Source organism: Gracilinanus agilis, chromosome 2, assembly GCF_016433145.1.
Source record: "Gracilinanus agilis isolate LMUSP501 chromosome 2, AgileGrace, whole genome shotgun sequence".
Taxonomy (NCBI): Eukaryota; Metazoa; Chordata; class Mammalia; order Didelphimorphia; family Didelphidae; genus Gracilinanus; species Gracilinanus agilis.
The window spans coordinates 479,836,593-479,856,909 of record NC_058131.1 but is presented as its reverse complement, the minus strand read 5'-3'; the positions used below and the strand labels follow the sequence as shown (position 1 = coordinate 479,856,909).

Genomic DNA, 20,317 nt, shown 5'->3' with positions numbered 1-20,317 from the left:
CTAAAGAGAGAAATGCACCGTTTCCAATCCTTGTTTCTTTCTTTAAAAATAAAAATTTGAAAAAACTTACCTTCTGTCATAAAGAGGGGGCTAAAAGAAAGGAAATGCTCATCTGTCAGTCTGTTTCTAACTCTTTCGAAGTTTCATTGTATTGTATCCTACTCATTGTATTCATCAGATTAGGAATAACATCAACTGGCAGGATAGGACATTTTAGGGGGCCACATCTGGCCCGCGGGCCGTAGTTTGCCCATCACTGAGATAGTCTCATATTAAGAATCAATAATAAGGAATAACAAGAGATGGACAGCTACTCTGGTGCCACAGAACTGTTAAATACCCGGAGGGAGGGTTAACAGGTTGTATAGTGTCAGGGGCTGAGGAAAAACCCTTTTTCATGGGTTTTCATGCTTAAGAATGTGGGGAAGCTACCATGAGAGTTCAGGGAGAGTCCAGCCCCAACCCAGCTGGTTGCTGTGAGCTCTGCTGATTGGAAGTCAAGTTACAGCATAAGTTCTGGCCAGCAGAGCTAAAAACTCTTGAGAGCATATATGTGGCAGGCTGTGATCTTAAAGAGACAGAGCAAGAGAATGAGAGAGCAAAAGAGATACCAAGACGTGCAGAATCTAATCAGACATAATTGAGAGTTTGGGGGATCTAAGAGGGCTTGTGAATGAGTCACAGGGTCTGATTTATTGAGCATAAAGGTCCTATATATATATATGTACATATATATATATTTATAGTTTCCACACAATATGATCAAAGGATTATGATATAGTAAGGAGAAGGTAATATGTCAAAAATATACATTCTTAAATGCCAATTAAAAGTACACAGGCCAATTAAAATACACAGGTATCCTACATCAAATACTAATCTTCAAAGCCCTCTTTGGTCTGCTTATCATTGACATGGGAATTTTTTAGGAGTACAATGGTACCAGGATGTAACTGATATGTAGAAGGCCATCTTGTCCCTGAGAAAGAGTTCAAGGTCTGTGATTACTAGTCAGGATGTTCTGAGCCAATTAGGAAAGACAATTAAGAAAGCCAAGTATTCCAAGACATGATTTGTTAGATCTATAAGGTCAAGACCGGTCCTTGCTAAGTAAGGGTCTGAGGCAGATTTGCAAATATGTTTTTTCTGGCTGCTTTTGTCTCAATGCCTAGGATGTCCTTATGGACTTGGCAATATAGATCCTAGGAAACTGATGAGAAGACAATGGCAAGCATCATGTAGAATTGCAAATATATATATGACTTGTAAATCACATTGGTAGACAGGGAACCATTGAAGAACTGAAGCAACAATTTGATTTTAAGCTTCAGAATGATATAATTTAAGTAATACACTGGACAAAACTAAATTTGTGAAATTTAAGCATATAAACTACCCAAAACTTAATTTTTCCTGTCTATTTAAAAAAGAAATACCCCCTCCCTCAAATTTAAGGTCATTATGTATCTTATACCTTTACCACTATCTGGACAGAATTCTAACCATTTCCTAATACAGAATTACCTTTATTATCAGTTACAGCTTTATATATTTGGAATATTTGGAATATCTAAACTTGAGATTTCTTTTTCCACCCTCCTCCAACACTTTTGCTGTTCTTAATTTTCCTATGAAGTTTACTCAATTTGCTTCCCTAATTTTTTGGTCTAAAAATTGTTAGTTCTTTCAAAACTCTTGAACACAACCATGATCCTTTATTCCCAACTATATCTCTAAATAACAGCATACTAGCTCAGGCTCCCTCCTCTTGTTTGGTTCCCAGGAGTTAACATAACTTGATCTTAAACTATTGCCATTATATGCAGAATCAGGGACTTACTTTGGGAGTTTACCATTCATTTTTGCAAAAAGTAATCTCAAAACTTTTTCCTTCTGTTCCCATGTCAAGTCTCCAATATCCACATCCATTCCTGATTTAATGTCTGTCCTGAATAATTTACAAAGAAAAAAATAGTGCATGGTAAAGCCAACAGGAGCTTCTGAAGAAAGATGCAAAATCTCTAAAAAATACTGAAACAATAAAAAATAAAGATTTCATTACCATTAGGCTAAATTCATTTTTATTTATTATGGGTTGCATATAAATCAACCTATGTTTTAAATGGAATCATAGAACTGGAAATGATCTAAAAAATTATCCTAGTCAGTTAAGAGACTATCATTATTAAAGAAATAAAGAACAATTAAAATAGCTGAAGGAATGAGTGTTCGTGACTGGTCTGTGCCAATATAATAAAAGTGATAATACTAACAAAGTTAGTTTACTTTGTTTATTATACCAATATTATATTATACCAATATTATATTATATTATATTATATATTATACCAATATTATACCAATCAAATTGTCAAAGAGATACTTTATAGAAATTATAAAGCAGTAACAAAATTAATTTGTAAAAATTTAAAAAGTCTAGAACAGTGATGGGCAAACCAGGGCCTGTGGGTCAGATTGGGGGAGGCAGGACATTATTCCTAATCTGATGAATACAATGAATAGGATATAATACAATGAAACTTCGAAAGAGTTGCCTTAGAAACAGACTGACAGATGAGCATTTCCTTTCCTTTGGCCCCCTCTTTAAAAAGTTTGCCCATCACTGGTCTAGAATATCAAGGGAAATGATAAAAAGATGAAAGTAATAAAGGGAGGATGGGCACATTTCCAGACTTCAAATTATATCATAAAGAAACAGTTATCAAAATCTGGAAATTGCTTGTTGGCTCCAGGATAGGGGAGGGAAAAAGGGAGAAAGATAATGTGGATTTTATAACTTAGGAAAACTTGTGGGGAAATTTGTTATTAAAATAAAAAAATTTTAAACCATTTGGTATTGGTTTAAAAAATAATGAGAAAGGGGCAGCTAGATGGCTCAGTGACTGGAGAAAGGAGATCCTGGGTTCAAATATGACATCAGATACTTCTTAGCTGTATGACCCTGGACAAGTCACTTAATCCCAATTACCTAGCACTAATCACTCTTTTGTATTGGCACTGATACTTAGTATCAATTCTACTACAGAAGGGAAGAATTTTTAAAAATAGTAAGGTAGAGCAATGGAACAGGCTACACAAAGGAAAATCAGAAACAGTGGAACTCAATAACCCAGCTATAACTTACTTAGGAAAGAACTATTTGATTTAAAAAAAAAAAAAACACTTCTGGGAAAAGCTGGAAAGAAGTCTCACAGAATTAAGTTTAGACTGACATCTTACACTATATTTTGCAACACATTATAAATGGATATGTGATTTTAATATTAAAAGTCAGAGTATACTATGAATTAGAAAAGAAGCAGATTATATATCTCTCAGAGCTGTTGGGAGATGCATTCTTTTTTTTTTTTAAACCCTTAACTTCTGTGTATTGGCTCCAAGGCAGAAGAGTGGTAAGGGTAGGCAATGGGGGTCAAGTGATGCCCAGGGTCACACAGCTGGGAAGTGTCTGAGGCCAGATTTGAACCTAGGACCTCCTGTCTCTAGGCCTGGCTCTCAATCCACTGAGCTACCCGCCCTAGATGTATTCTTAATTAAACAAATAGTTCAATCAATTGCAAACTGCAAAACAGATAACTTTGTGACAAAGAGAAAAGCTTCTACACCTAATAAAAGCACTTAGGACCAGAAGGGAAACAATCAAATGGAAAATCTTCAAATTATCAAATTTCTCTAAGAGTTTGGTATCCAAGAAATATAAACAATTAACAGATATTACAAGACCAAACAATATTCCCCAAGAGCTAAGGGGTCAAAGCATATGCATAAAAAGTTCTCCAAGGAAAAATTGCAAACTATTATACCACCATAAGAAAAAGAATATTCTAATTAACCACTAATAAGAGAAATAAAATCAAAACAACTCTGAAATTTTATTTCACACCCTGCAAACTAGCAAAGATGATGAAAGAATGTTGGAGTACATTTATTATTTATTATTGGAGCAGTGAATTAATACAACCATGCAAATAAAATGACTAAATTGTCCATAGCCTTTGATTCAAAGATTCCGTTACTAGGCTTATATATCAAGAAGGCAATAGCCTTCGAAGAAGCAAGTCCCCTAGTACAAGAAAATATTTGTAGCAGCACTTTTTTGTGGGAGCAAAGAATTGTAAACAAAGTAGATTTTCCCCAACAACTGAGGAAATGGATAAACAAATTGTAGTATATAAATGTAATGCAATATATTTTTTTAACCCTTAACTTCTGTGTGTTGGCTCCTTGGTGGAAGAGTGGTGAGGGTGGGCAATGGGCGTCAAGTGACTTGCCCAGGGTCACACAGCTGGGAAGTGTCTGAGGCCGGATTTGAACCTGGGACCTCCCGTCTCTAGGCCTGACTCTCAATCCACTGAGCTAATATTGCCCCCAAATGTAATGCAATATTAAATAACAAATGTGATTCTGAAAATCTTGAAAACATCCACATGAACAATCATAGAGAGTGAAGCAAGCACTCAGAAAAACAATATATAGAATGATCACAAGAAGAATATGAACAGAAACACACACACACACACACATACACACACACTCAAAGCAAATGTTACAAATTATAAAGAACCAACATGGCTAAGAAGTCATTCTCACCCCGCCCCACCCCCTTCCTTGGCAGAGGTAGAATAATTAATAATAGCTAACAGGAGGGGGCAGCTAGGTGGCTCAGTGGATTAAGAGCCAGGCACAAGATGAAAGGTCTTGGATTCAAATCCGACTTCAAACACTTCCTAGATGTGTGACCCTGGGCAAGTCACTTAATCCCCCTTGCCTAGCCCTTCCTGCTCTCTTCTGCCTTAGAACCAATATACAGTAAGGTAAGGGTTTTTAAAAAAATAGCTAACAGGTCACAGAGGTAGCTCAGTGGATGGAGAGCCAGGGGGTCCTAGATTCAAATTTGACCTTAGATACTTCTAAGTCACACAGATAGCTGTGTGACTCTGGGCAAGTCACTTAACTCTAATTTCCTAGCCCTTACCGCTCTTTTTTTCTTTACATTCAAATTTTCATTTATTAGGTTTGTTCAAAAGGAGGTACAATTATGTAACAAAATAGGCCACTAATAGGCCACAGCTACACTTAAGAAGTGTTTTAAGGAGGGTTTCAGTTATAATGAATCATGAAGGTAGTAAAGATGTATTCAAAAACTGACTAATGAGCAAAGTGTTCATGACCAGATTTATGGATATGTTTCTAATATTCCACGTGATTGATTGCCGAGTCCTTAAATTTGGATGGGGTTAAACCTCTGCTGTTATCTCTTGTGAATAAGCTCATAGACAAGTTTTAGGGTCCTTTGGAATGTCAAAGATTCACACCTACATTTCTAAAATAAGACTGGTGCCAGCATGTCCCGGATACCTGGCAACCTATTATGTTATCATCCATCCTTTTGGCTTGGCAAATGTTAAAACTTTCAATATACCAAATGGGTGATGGACACTCGGCCAGCCCGCCCTTATGCAACTATAAATAGATCAGCTCCCTCAGCACCCATCATGTCCCTCGGACACGATCAGAGCTGACAAGCTGAAGCGAAGCTGATGACTCCTGTTTCTTTGTGTCTATTTTCTCTCTTTATGTCCTTCCTACCTTAATCTTTAAGCCTTCCACCCATATTCCCCCAATTCCTGGTTTCCCTTTCAGGTGCTCATACCCATGCAAGAATATCTTGTAGCTGCAGGTCAGCTACATTAAAAAACTAATAATATGTTAATTGGATTTGAGTGATTTTATATATATAAAACCCAGTGAAATTGCTTGTCAATTCGGGGGAGAGGTGACAACAAGAATCATATAACCGTGTTGTAAATTGAAATACAGCCTCACCTCTTGCTGAGCTAACTTTGTCTATGCTATCCTCCATTTAAAGAGCTACCAAAATGTAGAAAAGAAAAAGAAATGTTTCTCTTCATTCTGAATAGACTGTGTGTGTGTGTGTGTAGGGGGCCGGTGCAGAATTCACAAAACTTCATCCATAAAATGGTAACAATGTGAAGCTTGGTGTGAATACAGTTTTTCAGAAAATTCTCTGAAACTTAAAATCCTAGCGAGATCTAGTGGCAGTGTAGGGAGATGGTGGGTAATCTTCTCCCACGTGTCTTACCTTTCATTCTTGTCCTGCTTTTCCATCACTTACAAAAACTGCCAAGAGTGTTAACAAAGAGTGGGCACAAGGGTGAACCTTTGGAGCTCGTTTCCTTTTCTAACTTGGCTCAAACTGTCCAGGAGCTGCACAATGACATCCATGCAACAATGGGGACAACCAGATGTGTCCGGTGGTATTTGGATAAATTTATAGACTCTAAAAAAAGTTTTCCAGTAAAGTTGGCTAAAAGATCCCAATACACAGGAGGCAGGGCTCAAGAGGGTAGGTGGTGGGGAAAAACAGAAGAACCATCCTGGTTTGTCACTGTATGCTTCCAGGTCCGGGCAGACCCGTGCATTTACTTGGTGGAGCTCAGAGGCTGACGATGCCTACGGGACAATATTAGCTCCAATGTACTCCCTGGCACCTGTAAGCCTTTATTTCCACAAACTGTTGGCTTATTTTTGTACACGATGTCCCCGGTCATAAAAATTGTCATTTTCTAGAATCCCTTTACCTGCTCCCTCCCTGAGCCAAGACAATCCTGCCTTCTTCCACGGTCAGTCCATTGAAGCCTGTGTCTCTCGGGCTAGAGTACTTGTGCTTGGAGTAGTTTGAATTTAGTCGTGCGAAGGTCTCCTACATCCCGGCACTGGTCTGCACTGGTCTCTCCCTCCCGAAAGTACAGCGTCACCCACTGACGCAGGGCAGCGTCGAGTCTCCGCCCGCTTTGGTCTCATCCAAAGGCCTGTTTCTCGCAGTTTGAAGAAACGCAGGTAACGGCTGGCCACCATCTTGGGTCCCCGTTACCACTCTTCTTGTCTTGGAACCGATAACTTAGCAACAATTTTAAGATATTCGTTAAAGTGTGTTGTTTTGCTTTTTAATAATGCTTTCATATGCCAAGCACTTTATTAATTATTATGTATGTAGTGTGTCCATATGTTGTCCTTTTCACATATTCTCAAGCTCTGTCTGACGTCTTGATAAGTTAAACTGATTTTTTTCCTTATTCTTTGTCTTTTTATTTTTGGAAGAGGTCTTTAAAAAGCACTATTATGTATTTTTTGTTATATGAGGTAGTCCTCTGGAAGGGGAGGGTTAGTGGGTGAAATGATATTAAAAAAAGATAAATTAAAAACTTTTTTGAATAAAAAGAAACAATTACTAATCTACATGTAATGAAGTGAGGCAAATGAAGTCATTGTCCAGAAAACCAGTTTTTACCTGGGGAAAAGTAGAAATCAGAAATAAGCTTTCCTGTGAAGGTCAGTCAGCTAAAAATTAGCTTCCAGACGGTAAAGGTAATCTCAATTATGAACATTTGCTTTCTATCTGCACCCTATAAAAACTGCATTGTAATTTCAGTCAGGTGCAACCTTCACTAGGAAACTCTCCTGGCCAGTTAGGTACAACTGATAAATATTGGTTCCACTAATTTGAACTTCTGGGTGTCTGGACTTGCTTTCTGAGGAAAAAACCATTTTAGTAAAGTGAGGATTTCCATTGATTATCAATTAATTGTAATCAGAAGGTTTGGGCATCTTAAATAAGTGAATAAGTCAAACAGAAAGACACTATATTTTAAAGTATTTTCCTTCAAAATAAATGAAGAAATCCTCAATAATTTAAAAAAGATTATATGGTTTTGACTGATGGCTAATGGCATATGACGTCACACAGAATACATATTAATACACTGACTCAACACACCTCTGGGCTGTGTATAAAAACAATCACAAACTTTTATATATATATTGCTTACTGTCAGGGAAGTAACTTGTACAAGGTCACATAGCTAGTGACCAACTTTGAATTCCTAACTCTAAGCTCAGCTCTCTATCCTGTCAATCCACATTTTCCTAGATCTCTCTGCAGCCTTTCATAATTTATTTATTTATAAATCCTTACCCTTCAGTCATAGAATCAGAAGTATGTATTGGTTCCAAGGCAGAAAAGCAGTAAGGGCTAGGCAGTGGGGGTCAAGTGACTTGCCCAGGGTCACACAGCTAAGAAGTGTCTGAGGCCAGATTTGAACCTGGGACCTCCCGTCTCTAGACCTGGCTCTCAATCCACTGAAGACCCAGTTCTCCCTGACCCCAGCCTTTGATAATATTGATCGCTCTCTTCTCCCTAATTGTTTCTTATCCATGTAACTATGGAAAAGTATTCTTAATTAAAAATTTTTTCTTCTCTCTAGGCTTTCAGGACAGCACTCTCTCCTGGTTTCCTCCTACCTCTCTGACTGCTAAATCTTCCTCCAGTTTCTACCCTCAAACATGTTCCAAAGGGTTTTGCTCTGGCCTCCTTCACTTCGCTCTTCACTACTTCATTTAATGGGCTCATCAGTTCCCATGGGTTTAATTTAAAGCTATGCTGATTCTCAAATCTACCTGCCCTCCTATAACCCTCTGCTTACCTCCAATCTCACATCTCCAATTGTGATGTCCCAAAAGGCTATGTGTCTTCATTTGTTGTGAATTTCCCTCTCCAATTTTTAAATTTTATTTTGGCAATTTTGGGTTTCAAGTCCTTTGCAATAACAAAAATTATATAAAACATGAAATGATGCAAAGCAAGGTAAGCAGAACCAGAACATTATACACAGTGACTGCAATATTTGATGAATTGTGAATAAAACATAAGTTATTCTAAGCAATGCAGTGATCCAAGACAATCCCAGAGACTTATAATGAAAAATGCTCTCTGCTTTCCAATAAAGAAATGAAGTCTGAATACAAACTGAAATCCACTATATTTCATTTTCTTTTTTTTAATTTGTGATCTCTTCTACAAAACGAATAATATGGGAAAATGTTTTATATGAAATATATCAGATTACTTTACCTCTCAGGGAGGAGGAAGGGAAGAAAGGGAGTGAGGAACAAAAGGAGGGAGAGAATTTAGAATTCAAAACTTTAAAAAAATGAATGTTAAAAAGTTGTTCTTACATATAATAGGGGAAAATATTATTTTCTAAGAAAAGAATTTCCTAGTCTGACTTTTTAGAAAGCTTCTCCTAGTCTCAAGATGCCTGGAATTGTCTATGACATAAGGTAAAGCAATTTAAAAGTTATGGAATAAGAGTCTAATCAAATAATATAGACAATAATAGATAGATAACAGAGGAAATATGTTCAAAAGATGTAGCCCTAAATGGAAACTTTTAAAATATTTTGCTACATAATGCTTGAACCAAAGAACAAATTGTATATACTATTAAACATTTTATTAAGAATAATGGCAACACCCAAAGGGCTTTAAAAGACTGCCTGCCTTTTGATCCAGCCATATCACTGCTGGGTTTATACCCCAAAGAGATCATAAGGAAAAAGACTTGTACAAAAATATTTATAGCCGTGCTCTTTTGTGGTGGCAAAAAACTGGAAAATGAGGGGATGCCCTTCAATTGGAGAATGGCTGAATAAATTGTGGTATCTGCTGGTGATGGAATACTATTGTGCTGAAAGGAATAATGAACTGGAGGAATTACATGTGAACTGCAACAACCTCTAGGAGTTGATGCAGAGTGAAAGGAGCAGAACCAGGAGAACCTTATACACAGAGACAGATACACTATGGCACAATCGAATGTAATGGACTTCTCTACTAGCAGCAATACAATGATCCAGGAGAGTTCTGAGGGAATTATGAGAGAGAACGTTATTCACATCCAGAGAAAGAACTGTAGGAGTAGAAACAGAAAAAAAAAAAACAACTGCTTGATCATGTGAGTCAATGGGATATGATGTAGAGATCACCCTAATGCAAATAATATGGAAATAGGTCTTGATCAATGACACATCAATGACACACAAGTAGAATTTCTCATTGGCTATGGGAAGGAATGGGAGGAGGGGAGCAAAAGAACATGAATCATGTAACCATGGAAAAAATATTCTAAATTAATTAAAATTTTTCAAATAAAAAGCAACAACAAAACAATGTTGCTGCGAGAAACACAGATAATAAAAGTATTTTGAAAACCTTAAAAAAAAAGAATGGCAACAGTAAGCTAGCATATGGAAATATATAGGATATTGTGAAGATGGGATTAACTCTACCCTGCCCATTTTTAGATTTAATCACCAAAAGAGTACATACCCCATTGATCCTCAAGTGGGGGAGGTCTATGACCTACAATAGTGAGTGACAAATCAATCAATTGACTGCCCTCTGGGCAGTCCTAAGCAAAGCTTTAGTTGAAATTGGTACACGTAAAATGGGAGGAAGGCACAGGAAGTGATGAAAGGAATGGTCTTTATAAATTGCAAGAACCTCCTGTGAAAAGGATCTTTTTCCTTGAACTGGACCCTGGAGAAGCTCTGGCTGTAGACCTTAGACTGCTTTATATTTCTCCTTAAAACTACCACATGGGTGAGTTAAAAAGGCTGACTCCCTTCCTTGGCTTTTTTCCTGGAGATACGAGCCTCTGGAGGGGCCCCTTGGCCCTTGTTAATTGACCCTTAGGCCTTCTGGCGGGGGCTGCCAGAGTAAGCCAGGGCTTGAGCACTGTAAGGGGTAAAAAGGGGTGAATATTAAAAGGTTTGGTCACCAGGGAATCGAATAATTATCAAATCCCAATTTAAGAATAACCTCAAGTCAAAATGACTTTTATGGAAGTTTATTTACAAAGGTGGAGAGGAAGAGGAAATAAGGAAATGAGAGAGAGGATAAGATAAGTAATATAACGCACTAGGTAACTTGCTCCAATCACCTAATTTGACCCAGGCAGTTCTAATTAACCCTCAGCCTAGGGAATTTTGGCCTTGATCCCAAGGCCCGAAAGTCAAAGGCCCAGAAGGCTCCGGAGGCAAATGAAGCAAAAGCTTCAGCCACAGGGTCTCTTTTGAAAGGGAAGTTCCTTAAGAGAAGTTCAGGAAGATTCAGTCTTTACACTCACCACATGGAATTCCAAAGGAAAGATTTAAGAACAGTCTCACCAAATTCTCAGAGTCCCAGATCCAGAGGTCCTCTATATCCAAGCAATGAATAAGAAGAAAGCAGCTAAACTCACTGAACTCTCTTTTAAAGGGGCTTCTTTTGCATTATTTCCTGTGCCTTCCTCCTAGTTTATGTGTCCAATCACAACAGACACTTTTCTTAGGACTGCCCAGGAGGCAGTCAGGAAATTTTGATTTGTCACTCACTCTAGCACACGTGGGTTACAGACCTCCCAACTTGTGAGTTAAGTGGAGATATTTTCACCTTTGGTGATTAAATCTAAAGATGGGCAGGGTAGGTTTAATCTTATTATCACAATCCCCCCATGATCATTTGGGAGACTCATCTCCCCAATTGATCATTTGACATAATCATCTTGTACCCCCTAAAATTCTTCTAACAATAATAGTTAGAGATAAGAGGTAAGTAGAAGAGATAGAGAGCAAAACCAATGTTTTGCTAGATGCATTGACAAAAAGCCAATTAGGGGGCAATCCCCTTTGGCATAAGAGTTTATGATTCAAAATAATTGTGTTCAATCCCCTTAGGTTTAATCAATTGCACCCCAAAGTTCATTTTGGATCATCTTTTGGATTCAGTTTAGGTTTCTGCAGGCATATTTTCTGGATCATCTTGATTCAGTGTAGGTCTCTGCAGGCATCTTTCTCCAAATAGTCCATTTTCTGGATTCAAAGCATTAGCAAGCTTCTTTTTCTGAGAATTTTCTCGAACAAAATTTTACATCTTGGATTTTTATAAAAATACAATCCCCCCTGAAGAGGGTGTTGACCAACACCCAGATCAGCTCAGAATACATTGTTGAGTTATGGGGTATATGAGTCAGTTATCAAAACAAAAACAAAAACATAACAAATATAAGAAAAATTAAACTTTGGGAGAAAGAAAAAATTCAAAATCACAATCAAAATATATATTATATATATATATGTATATATATATATAAAGATTTCTGAATAAACAAGAATAATTTCATAACAGGCCCTTGTATTAGGGTCCAATTAAGGTAATTTCTAACCCACTAGTCTGTAAGACAAAATGCAGTGATATTGCATTTACCCATTGGCAGCCAAGACTACAGGAAGTTGCCATGCTAAAAGAGAGAAAAAACGGACTAGATTTTTGTGTGCAAGGGAAGTGCCATTCCCTGGTCTGATTTACCTTTACTCTCAGGGACGGGGCGAGCCAGGATGATGGCCAACCTTCGGTACTTGATGGTAGTGTAGTTCAAGGCTTCCTACATCTTAACATATGTCAAGCATCGCAACCTCGAGTCTTACACTAAGTTCAAGTCCTTTAGTATTGGCATGGAAGTTCAACAGTCCTACCTGGATTGGTATGGTCTGTTTGACCTTGTGCTCCTTGGCACTGTGCAGATTTTCATCAATCCTATTCAGACTGGTTGGTCTCCATGACCTTGTGCTTCTTAGCACTATATAGTGGCTCTTATGTTCCCTTCTCCTGGAATCAGACAGAAACATTAATCACAGTTCCATGATATTTACCAATAAATGACAGATTACCATAGTCTAAGGCTTTTGGGTATGTATTAATATTATAGCAAATATATTTTAAGCTTATATTACTGCAGAATCAAAAAAGATTAATATTGTACTTTAAGTACAAGAAATTTTAAAAAAGGGAAAATCAAATATTCTATTAGAAAAGTAAAAAGCAATAGTAAAATAAAAATTTAGGAATTCGATGTGTTCCCAAAAACAGTGTTCACTTTTCTATGGACTATTATCTCCAATGCTTGTGATAGGATACAGTCAATCAGTTTCAATAGAAGGTGCTCTCTTTACATGTGAGCAATGAATCCAAGAGTCCTTTTCTCCAATTTTTATAGCTGTTGGAGTGGTTAACAATATTTGAAATGGACCTTCCAGGAAGGCTGAGTTGCTCCAGTGTGCTGGAAATTTTTTTTTAACCTAAAATATAGCATTTTTTATTGCAACCACACCATTCTGATCATGTTAACAATGAGTGCATTTTTAAGAGTGAAGCTATTTAGTAGACGTACATTTCAAAAATAATGATTTTTAAAGGAAGCAGTGAGCAATCAAATTTAATTTAATCACAGAGGTTTCTGAATTATAAAAATGATAACTTCTTAAAGCATATGATTTAACACTTAAATGTACCTACAAATAATGGCATTTCATAAATAGAAATTATGTAACTGTGATTTTTGCACAGATACACCAAGAATTAATAATGATAATTCCACCTAATGATTTGCTGGGATATATAATTTGAAGGGAAAATGGCTGTCCATAGTAAGTTTCAAACAAACACAAAAATGCCTCAAAGACTAGTTATTAAAATGATCAAAATAGCAAATGAACAGTATCTATGAAGTTGCAATTGTATTTTTTTAAACAGTAAATCACTCAAATCATCTGAGACAATTTTTAAAAGTCTGACAATTAAACAAATGAATGAATTCTGAAAAGGCTTTTTTTATTTTAAAAGTCATATTGCAAGCAGTTTTGATTTACTACTATTGCCAGAATATTCAGCACATGGTACATTATTAATATATCATCATTAAATGGGAACAAAGAAGAGTTTGATTACATTTCATGATTTACTTTTGACCAAATTACTACTTGGGATTTGTTTACTTATTGGCTTTCCTTGTACCATCTGTGAATACTCTTTGATTAGCATCAAATCAGAAACGTTTATGTAAACTTTAAAATATTACGAACATTACTTTAAAAAGCACAAATTTTTAAAAACGTACAACCAATAGTTGCGTATCAATTAAAAAACAGTAAGGCCAAATCTGTGATAAGCCCATGGAATGCCATCCCTTGGATCAAATCTTTTCCAACATTTCTTGCAGTGGCAAAAAGTCACTGCAAGATAGACAAGATATACTGATTTAAGGCAAAAAAGACACCTTATTTGTTTTTAAGAACTGAATCATCTTAACCACATACTTACAAGTTAACAGCTGCTACAGAAATATAACTCAGACTAGAAAAGTGAAAGAGATTGAAGCCTGAAGTTAATTGAGGTCTGCTACAGAATTACAATTTGATTTAACTTGAAGCTATAGTGGAAAAGATTCAAAGACTGAATCTGAACAGAAGTTGGCAATAATGTGGTATTCATCAGCAGCTTTCAGCCACAAACCAAAGTCCACAGATGACAACTATGGTTTTCCAAAAGTCTGACACAGGATTAAGGTTTTTTTAGTCCTATTATAAACTGATATTTATAAAAATAGACAACAACAAAAATCCCAGAAAACAAACAAACACAAAAGAGTATTAAAATAAAGTCTTTTGCACATCACTGTAGCATAAGCTGCTTGAGGTTATCATGAAGGATAGTATCCTTCACATCACGAAAAACAAGTCGAATATTTTCTGTGTTAACAGTAGTGCTGAAATGATGATATTAAGGCTTCTGCTGCTTGTCCCAGTTTTAGTTACAGAAACATTCCACAGGAAATCTTGGACGTCTCTTAAGCAGTGGGGATCCCCTTCAAATTCTGGGAAATAGTCTTTGATGCTCACAATTTGCACTTTTTCCTCAAGCAGGTCTGTCTTATTTAAGAAGAGAATTATGGAGACATTGCTGAAAACTCGGTTGTTGACTATTGTTTCAAAAATGTTCAGAGATTCTGTGAGACGATTTGTCAATCAATCTTCCATAAGCATCTGATCGAATTCACTTGAAGATACAAGGAAAAGTATTGATGTTACATTGTTGAAGCATTCAAACCATCATTTCCTTTCTGATCTCTGACCACCCACGTCAACCATTTTGAAAGGAATGTTTTTAATTTCAGTCATATTCATGAATGCCTTTGGTGGGTCTTCTTGCAAGCAGAATATCTTGCTGTGATGTAATCAGGTTCTCCAAGTTTATCCAAGTTGTCCAGAAAATACTTTACAGATTCCCCAAGTTGAAATTCTCAACGTTGGTCATAAGCATGCTAGATACCACTATCTGCCCATAATGCTCTTAATGCAGGAAGGTATTGTAAAAAAAAACCCATGTTTCCACCATTCCCTGTGTTGCCATAGCTGATCGAGTGTCAAAAGCCATCATTTTGTCTCCATTGACTTGTTTGAGTTATCTCCCCAAGGAATATGAAGTTTCTCTAGAGCATCTACAAGGACCCTCACACCTTTGATCACGTTACTGTAGATGGTGGCTCGGAACTCCTCCTGGGCCCGCTGGTTGAAGTTCTGCCCATGGATCAGCTGATTTAAGTAGACCTACATCGGAAAAAGATGTGGCCCAGAGAGACTTAGGGATATCATCTGGGATTTCAAAGGTGAGAGACTTTTTCACCTCCTAACTCTCTGAGAGAAGTACAGGGAGCAAATTTAAAGAGTCCTCAGGTAATTCTAATGACATAGAGCGATTATCTGGAGTGCAAACTATTGTGGCTTTAAGTTTTACATAATAGATCCCTTCCCAGCAAATCTGTGGGGGATCTAGGCATTAAAAGGAATGTTATATAGTTAGGGGTCCCGCGCTTACCATGCAAGGAGAAAGTTTTGGGACCTTTTGAGGTGTTCCTGATACACCTACTATATTTAGAGAGCCAATAGAGTTACAGTTTTCATCTGATTTACTCACCAGGACTGATCTTGAAGCTCCAGGGTCTAATAAACAATTATAATATGAATTTCCCATTTTTAGGCTTACAGCACATAGTCTAGCTCGTTAAGCTAGATCTCTTACTCTGCCCTTTTCCTCATTTCTCTACTTTCACACTTTCCCTCTATTTTATAAATTAATTGTTAAAAATTCATTTGGAATTAATTAATTAATTTCTTGGCCAACACCCTATTAAATATTCAGTCCATCCATAATAATTTTACTCTTTACAATACGGCTAAAGTATTCCTCCAAAGTATCATTTATATCTATAAATAGTTATACTAAAAGAAGAGAAAAAGAGATGATTAATGAGATAAACATGCGATTTAGAAAATTAAAATATAAAAATAATTTATGTCTCATCCACAAGAGAAGTTATGAAAACTAAAGTTGAAATAAGTAGTTAGCAAAAATATTGAAAGAACAACAGCTTTAAAATTTTTCAATAAAATTCATAAACTATCAACTAATTAGGTGATTTTTTTGAGGAAGAAGAAAACTAAACTGTCAGAATAAATGAAAAGGAAGAAATCATAATAAATGGAGAATTAAGCCAATTTTCAGAAACCTTTATACATAGTTATGAGCTGATAAGACAGAAAATTCATATGAAATGTACAAGTATCCACAAAAATCTAAAATAGCCCATTGAACAAAACAGGAAATAGATAACTTAAGTTAGTGGTGTTGCTGGAACCAACTCAAAACAGTGAGAACTGATTATTAAATTTTCACTGTGAGCACTTACACTTCCAAAATTGGCAAATGCTCCAGATCAGGACTTAATTGTTTTGTTGATTGTCTAACCTTAAAAAAGTAATACAGAAAATGTGAATAATAGAGATTAAAGTTCTTGCTTAATTTTTTTTCCGGGAGAGAATGAGTTGTTAAATATTTATGAGATGCTCCAGACCTAAGCAAACCAATTTTAGAAAGAGAAATGGAACAGGCTGTAACTAGAATGAGTTCATAGATCTAAATACTAGAAGGGACCTCAGAGATCCAAATCTCTCATTTATAGATGGGGAACTTGTAGTACATCGAGTTTAAGTGACTTATTCAAAGCAACATTCAGGCAATAAATAGTAGAGGATTTTAAGCCAGGTCCTGAAACTCCAGGGCCAATTTTCCTTTCTACTGTACCACAAATATAATATGATTCCTTAAAAAAAAGAAGAAGAAATGACTATATGGGATTCACAAGCAAACTCTTATCAAACAACTGAAGAACAAAAATTCTTATGCTATATATAAACTTTTTTCAGAAACTGAAAGAGAAGCAATTCTTTTCATGAGAAAAATATGGCCCTGAAGTCCAAGGCTAGAAAATATCACTGAGGAACCCTGATGCAAAAATATCAAATAAAGCATCAACAAACAGAATATAGCAATACATTTAAAAAATTCAGTACACTCAGGATGCAGTTATAAAAGAGTTGAAAGATGGTATGAAATTAGGAAAAACAATTAGCATAATAGGGATTAAATACACTAATTTATCTTGAAAACATATAAAGGCATAAGAATGGCAGATTTTGCTTAACATGTCTTAAAGAATCATTTATTTGAAAACAAAAACAATATTAGCTTTTCAACTAGAAACAGAAGTAAAACAAGGAAGTCTTTTCCGACCACTGCTATTTAACAGAGTTCTTAAAATGTTGTTTTAAAAAAAAAAGCCAAGAAAAATAAATTAAAAGAATAAGCACTGGCAAAGAGAAAACTAAAGCATTAGCCTATGGATAACCTGCTATTTGATGTAGAAAACTCAAGGAAATAAAAATAGTTGAGAAAATATGAGTAAAATAGTACAATATAAAATCAACACAAAATTTATCAGCTTTTTTATATATCACTAATAAAAAATAGGAAAAAAATTACAGAAAGAATAATATCATTTAAAATAATGAAATGTATTTATTACCTGAGAATTATCCTCCGAAAACACACATGGACTTATATAAATACAAAACAATTTCCACAGAAATAAAAGAAAGCTAAATAATAACTAGAGATTAATTCTCATGGTTATGTTACAGTAACATAATTTGTCGATATTATCCAAATGAATTTATAGATTTAATTTTATGGATGAAAATATCAATCGGATACTTCACAAAATGAGATAAAAGACAAAATTCACATCAAATAACAAAAGGTAAAGCATATCAATAATATGGGGAAAAGGTAAGAAGGAAAGTAGACATGCATTTCCAGCACTAAAATTATGCTCTAACATCCTAATTATCAAATTAGGATGCTGGATCTGATCTGATGCTGGATAGAAGAAGAAGAAGGGGAGGAGGAGGAGGAGGAGAAAGAGGAGGAGGAGGAGGAGGAGAAGCTGAACAGAACAAATCCAAAAATATGAAAATCTCTGGTGGAGAAATTTTTCGTTCTCTTCTTTCAAATGCCAATATAAATAATAGAGAAGGAACACATTTACATAATAGCTCTTTAAGTTTATAAGGTTCTTCATAGGTAGGTATCCTTTCGTTTGATCCCCACAACAACCCTGTTGCCCATTTTACAGATGAGAAAACTGAAGGAAAACACAATGACTTGTGGAGGGTCACACAGCTATACAACAACTGAACTTCAGTTTTCTTAATTCTAGTCTCAAGGCTCTATCTTCTGCGCCACCTAGCTACCTCAATATGAAGCTATGCTGTAAAAAATTTCATTTATATATTTATTGCATTTCTATTTTTTATTTTTTAGAATATTTTTCCATGGTTCCATGGTTCATGTTCTTTCTCTTCCCCCACAATTGTAAAACATTTTAAATGAAAATAGAATGTTTTCTCTCTTATATGTGAATTATGAGGCTAACTATTTTTTCTGACCTAGATTTTTTCCATTTCTTTTTTTCACATTTGTATTTTTTTTATTTTTTCCCATCATTACATGATTCTTGTTGTCTCCTTCCCCTCTTCCCTGCCCCCTTCCCAGAGTTGACAAGCAATTTCATTGCATTATACATATATTATCACTTAAAATCCTATTTCCATATTATTATGAGGCTAATTTAATTTAAGGCTAATTCTTACCTAGCTTTTTACTTAAAGGAAATCCTGAGACCAAAAAAACCCCCAATACATTTTAATAGAGGAAATAAAATGCTTCCAAAATAAGAAAATGAGGAAACTGGGGGGAAATCTTTATATTAAATGTTTCTGATAGAATTCTGACATCTAGGATCTACAAAAATTGGCATAAATTTACAAGAGTCATTTTCTATAAGATCAAACAATGCAGTTTTCAAAAGAAGAAAAAGACTTTCAAACTACTTTTAAACGTGCTGAAAATCACTAATAACCATAGAAATACAAAATGAAATGTTTCTGGCATATTCCCTTACACCCATGAAACTGGCAAAGATAGTGTGAAATGACCAAATGCAATGTTGATTTGTTTAAGAAAGAAAACAAACTCATTCCCAGATAGGCTGCCTATAGAGTTGTGAATCATTTTGATCTTTTGAGGAACAAAATCAAATTATAATACGATAAAAGTCAGGAAAATGTTCTTGTTCTTTGATCCACTGCTTAATACCCATAAGGTTACAAGAGAAAAAGTCCTTCTACATAAAAATATTCCTAGTAGTGCTATACAATAGCAAAAAACTAGAAACTGCATGTTCAATTAATTAGAGAATGGTTGAATACATGAAAATGACAGCACTCTACTCAGGTATTCATGTAGACCTGTGATTTCTTCAGTGTGGATATTCCCTTCCCCCAAACAGACCACAAACCCCCAAGCCCACTCATCCTTTGGGACGCCTGTCTGTCTCCCCAGTGTTCACACAAGGAGTTCATTCAATTTGCTGAGAGTTAGGGGATGGGGGTGGGGATGGGCCTTTCTTGATGCCTTTCTTTTTAAAAAGCCTGGATTTCCCTTTCTTAGTCAGGCTGGAAGCACAAGGGTTTATGGGCCGGTTCTAGGCCTGTCAGCAGGAACTCTGACCCAGTCCGTTTCTGACCTGGGCCTCTTCCAACCTTCTTGGGTAGCCTGGCCATCCCCACTCCCAGGGACATCCTGTCAATGCTAAACTTAGTGCAGACATGAGCTTGGCAAAGGCCACTGCAACCCAGAGCTCCAGAGTTCCAGCACTCTAGAGATCCCCTGGCCTGGGCCTCCTGTGGTAGTCAAGCCGCAGGCAGGTGCTACCACATCAGCCCTGGATTTTCCTTGTGTGAGAATTCTAACAGATCCTAGGGGGCTGTCCTTTGGAGATGCACAGTATGTGGAATTCAAAGAAATATGGTCAGACTTATGGGAAAGCGAAACAGAAGAAAACAATTATAAGAGAATAACACTCAAGTGCAGCAAAATCCATGTTAAATACAAGGACAATTTTGCTACTACTTTGTTAAAATTAATATAACTTGGGCTTTGGGGTAAATAAAAGAGGTATGCAATTACATATACAATCATTTACAACCCAGTTCTTTTCTGTTTTCAGTACTTTCTTTTTCATGTTCCTATATCTGAATGTTTCTGGTAATGGACATCTAAACGTCTTCATTTTAAAAAGAGACAAGAATTGATGTGCTGTAATAAAAATTTTAAAGCTACATAAATAGCAAACATTGTAATATGAAAACCAAAACTGAT

At 36.0% G+C, this 20,317-nt stretch overlaps 1 protein-coding gene and 1 pseudogene across 1 annotated transcript in view; both read right to left on the bottom strand.

The window, feature by feature from the left end:
- The window catches only part of BBOF1 (basal body orientation factor 1), a 75,694-nt gene that overhangs the window by 5,316 nt on the left and 50,061 nt on the right, over positions 1 to 20,317 (bottom strand). Inside the window, 1 exon segment of the mRNA XM_044659978.1 lies at positions 1,841 to 1,948. Coding sequence (XP_044515913.1) covers positions 1,841 to 1,948 — 108 coding nt within the window.
- LOC123236606 lies at positions 14,372 to 19,737 on the bottom strand (annotated as a pseudogene).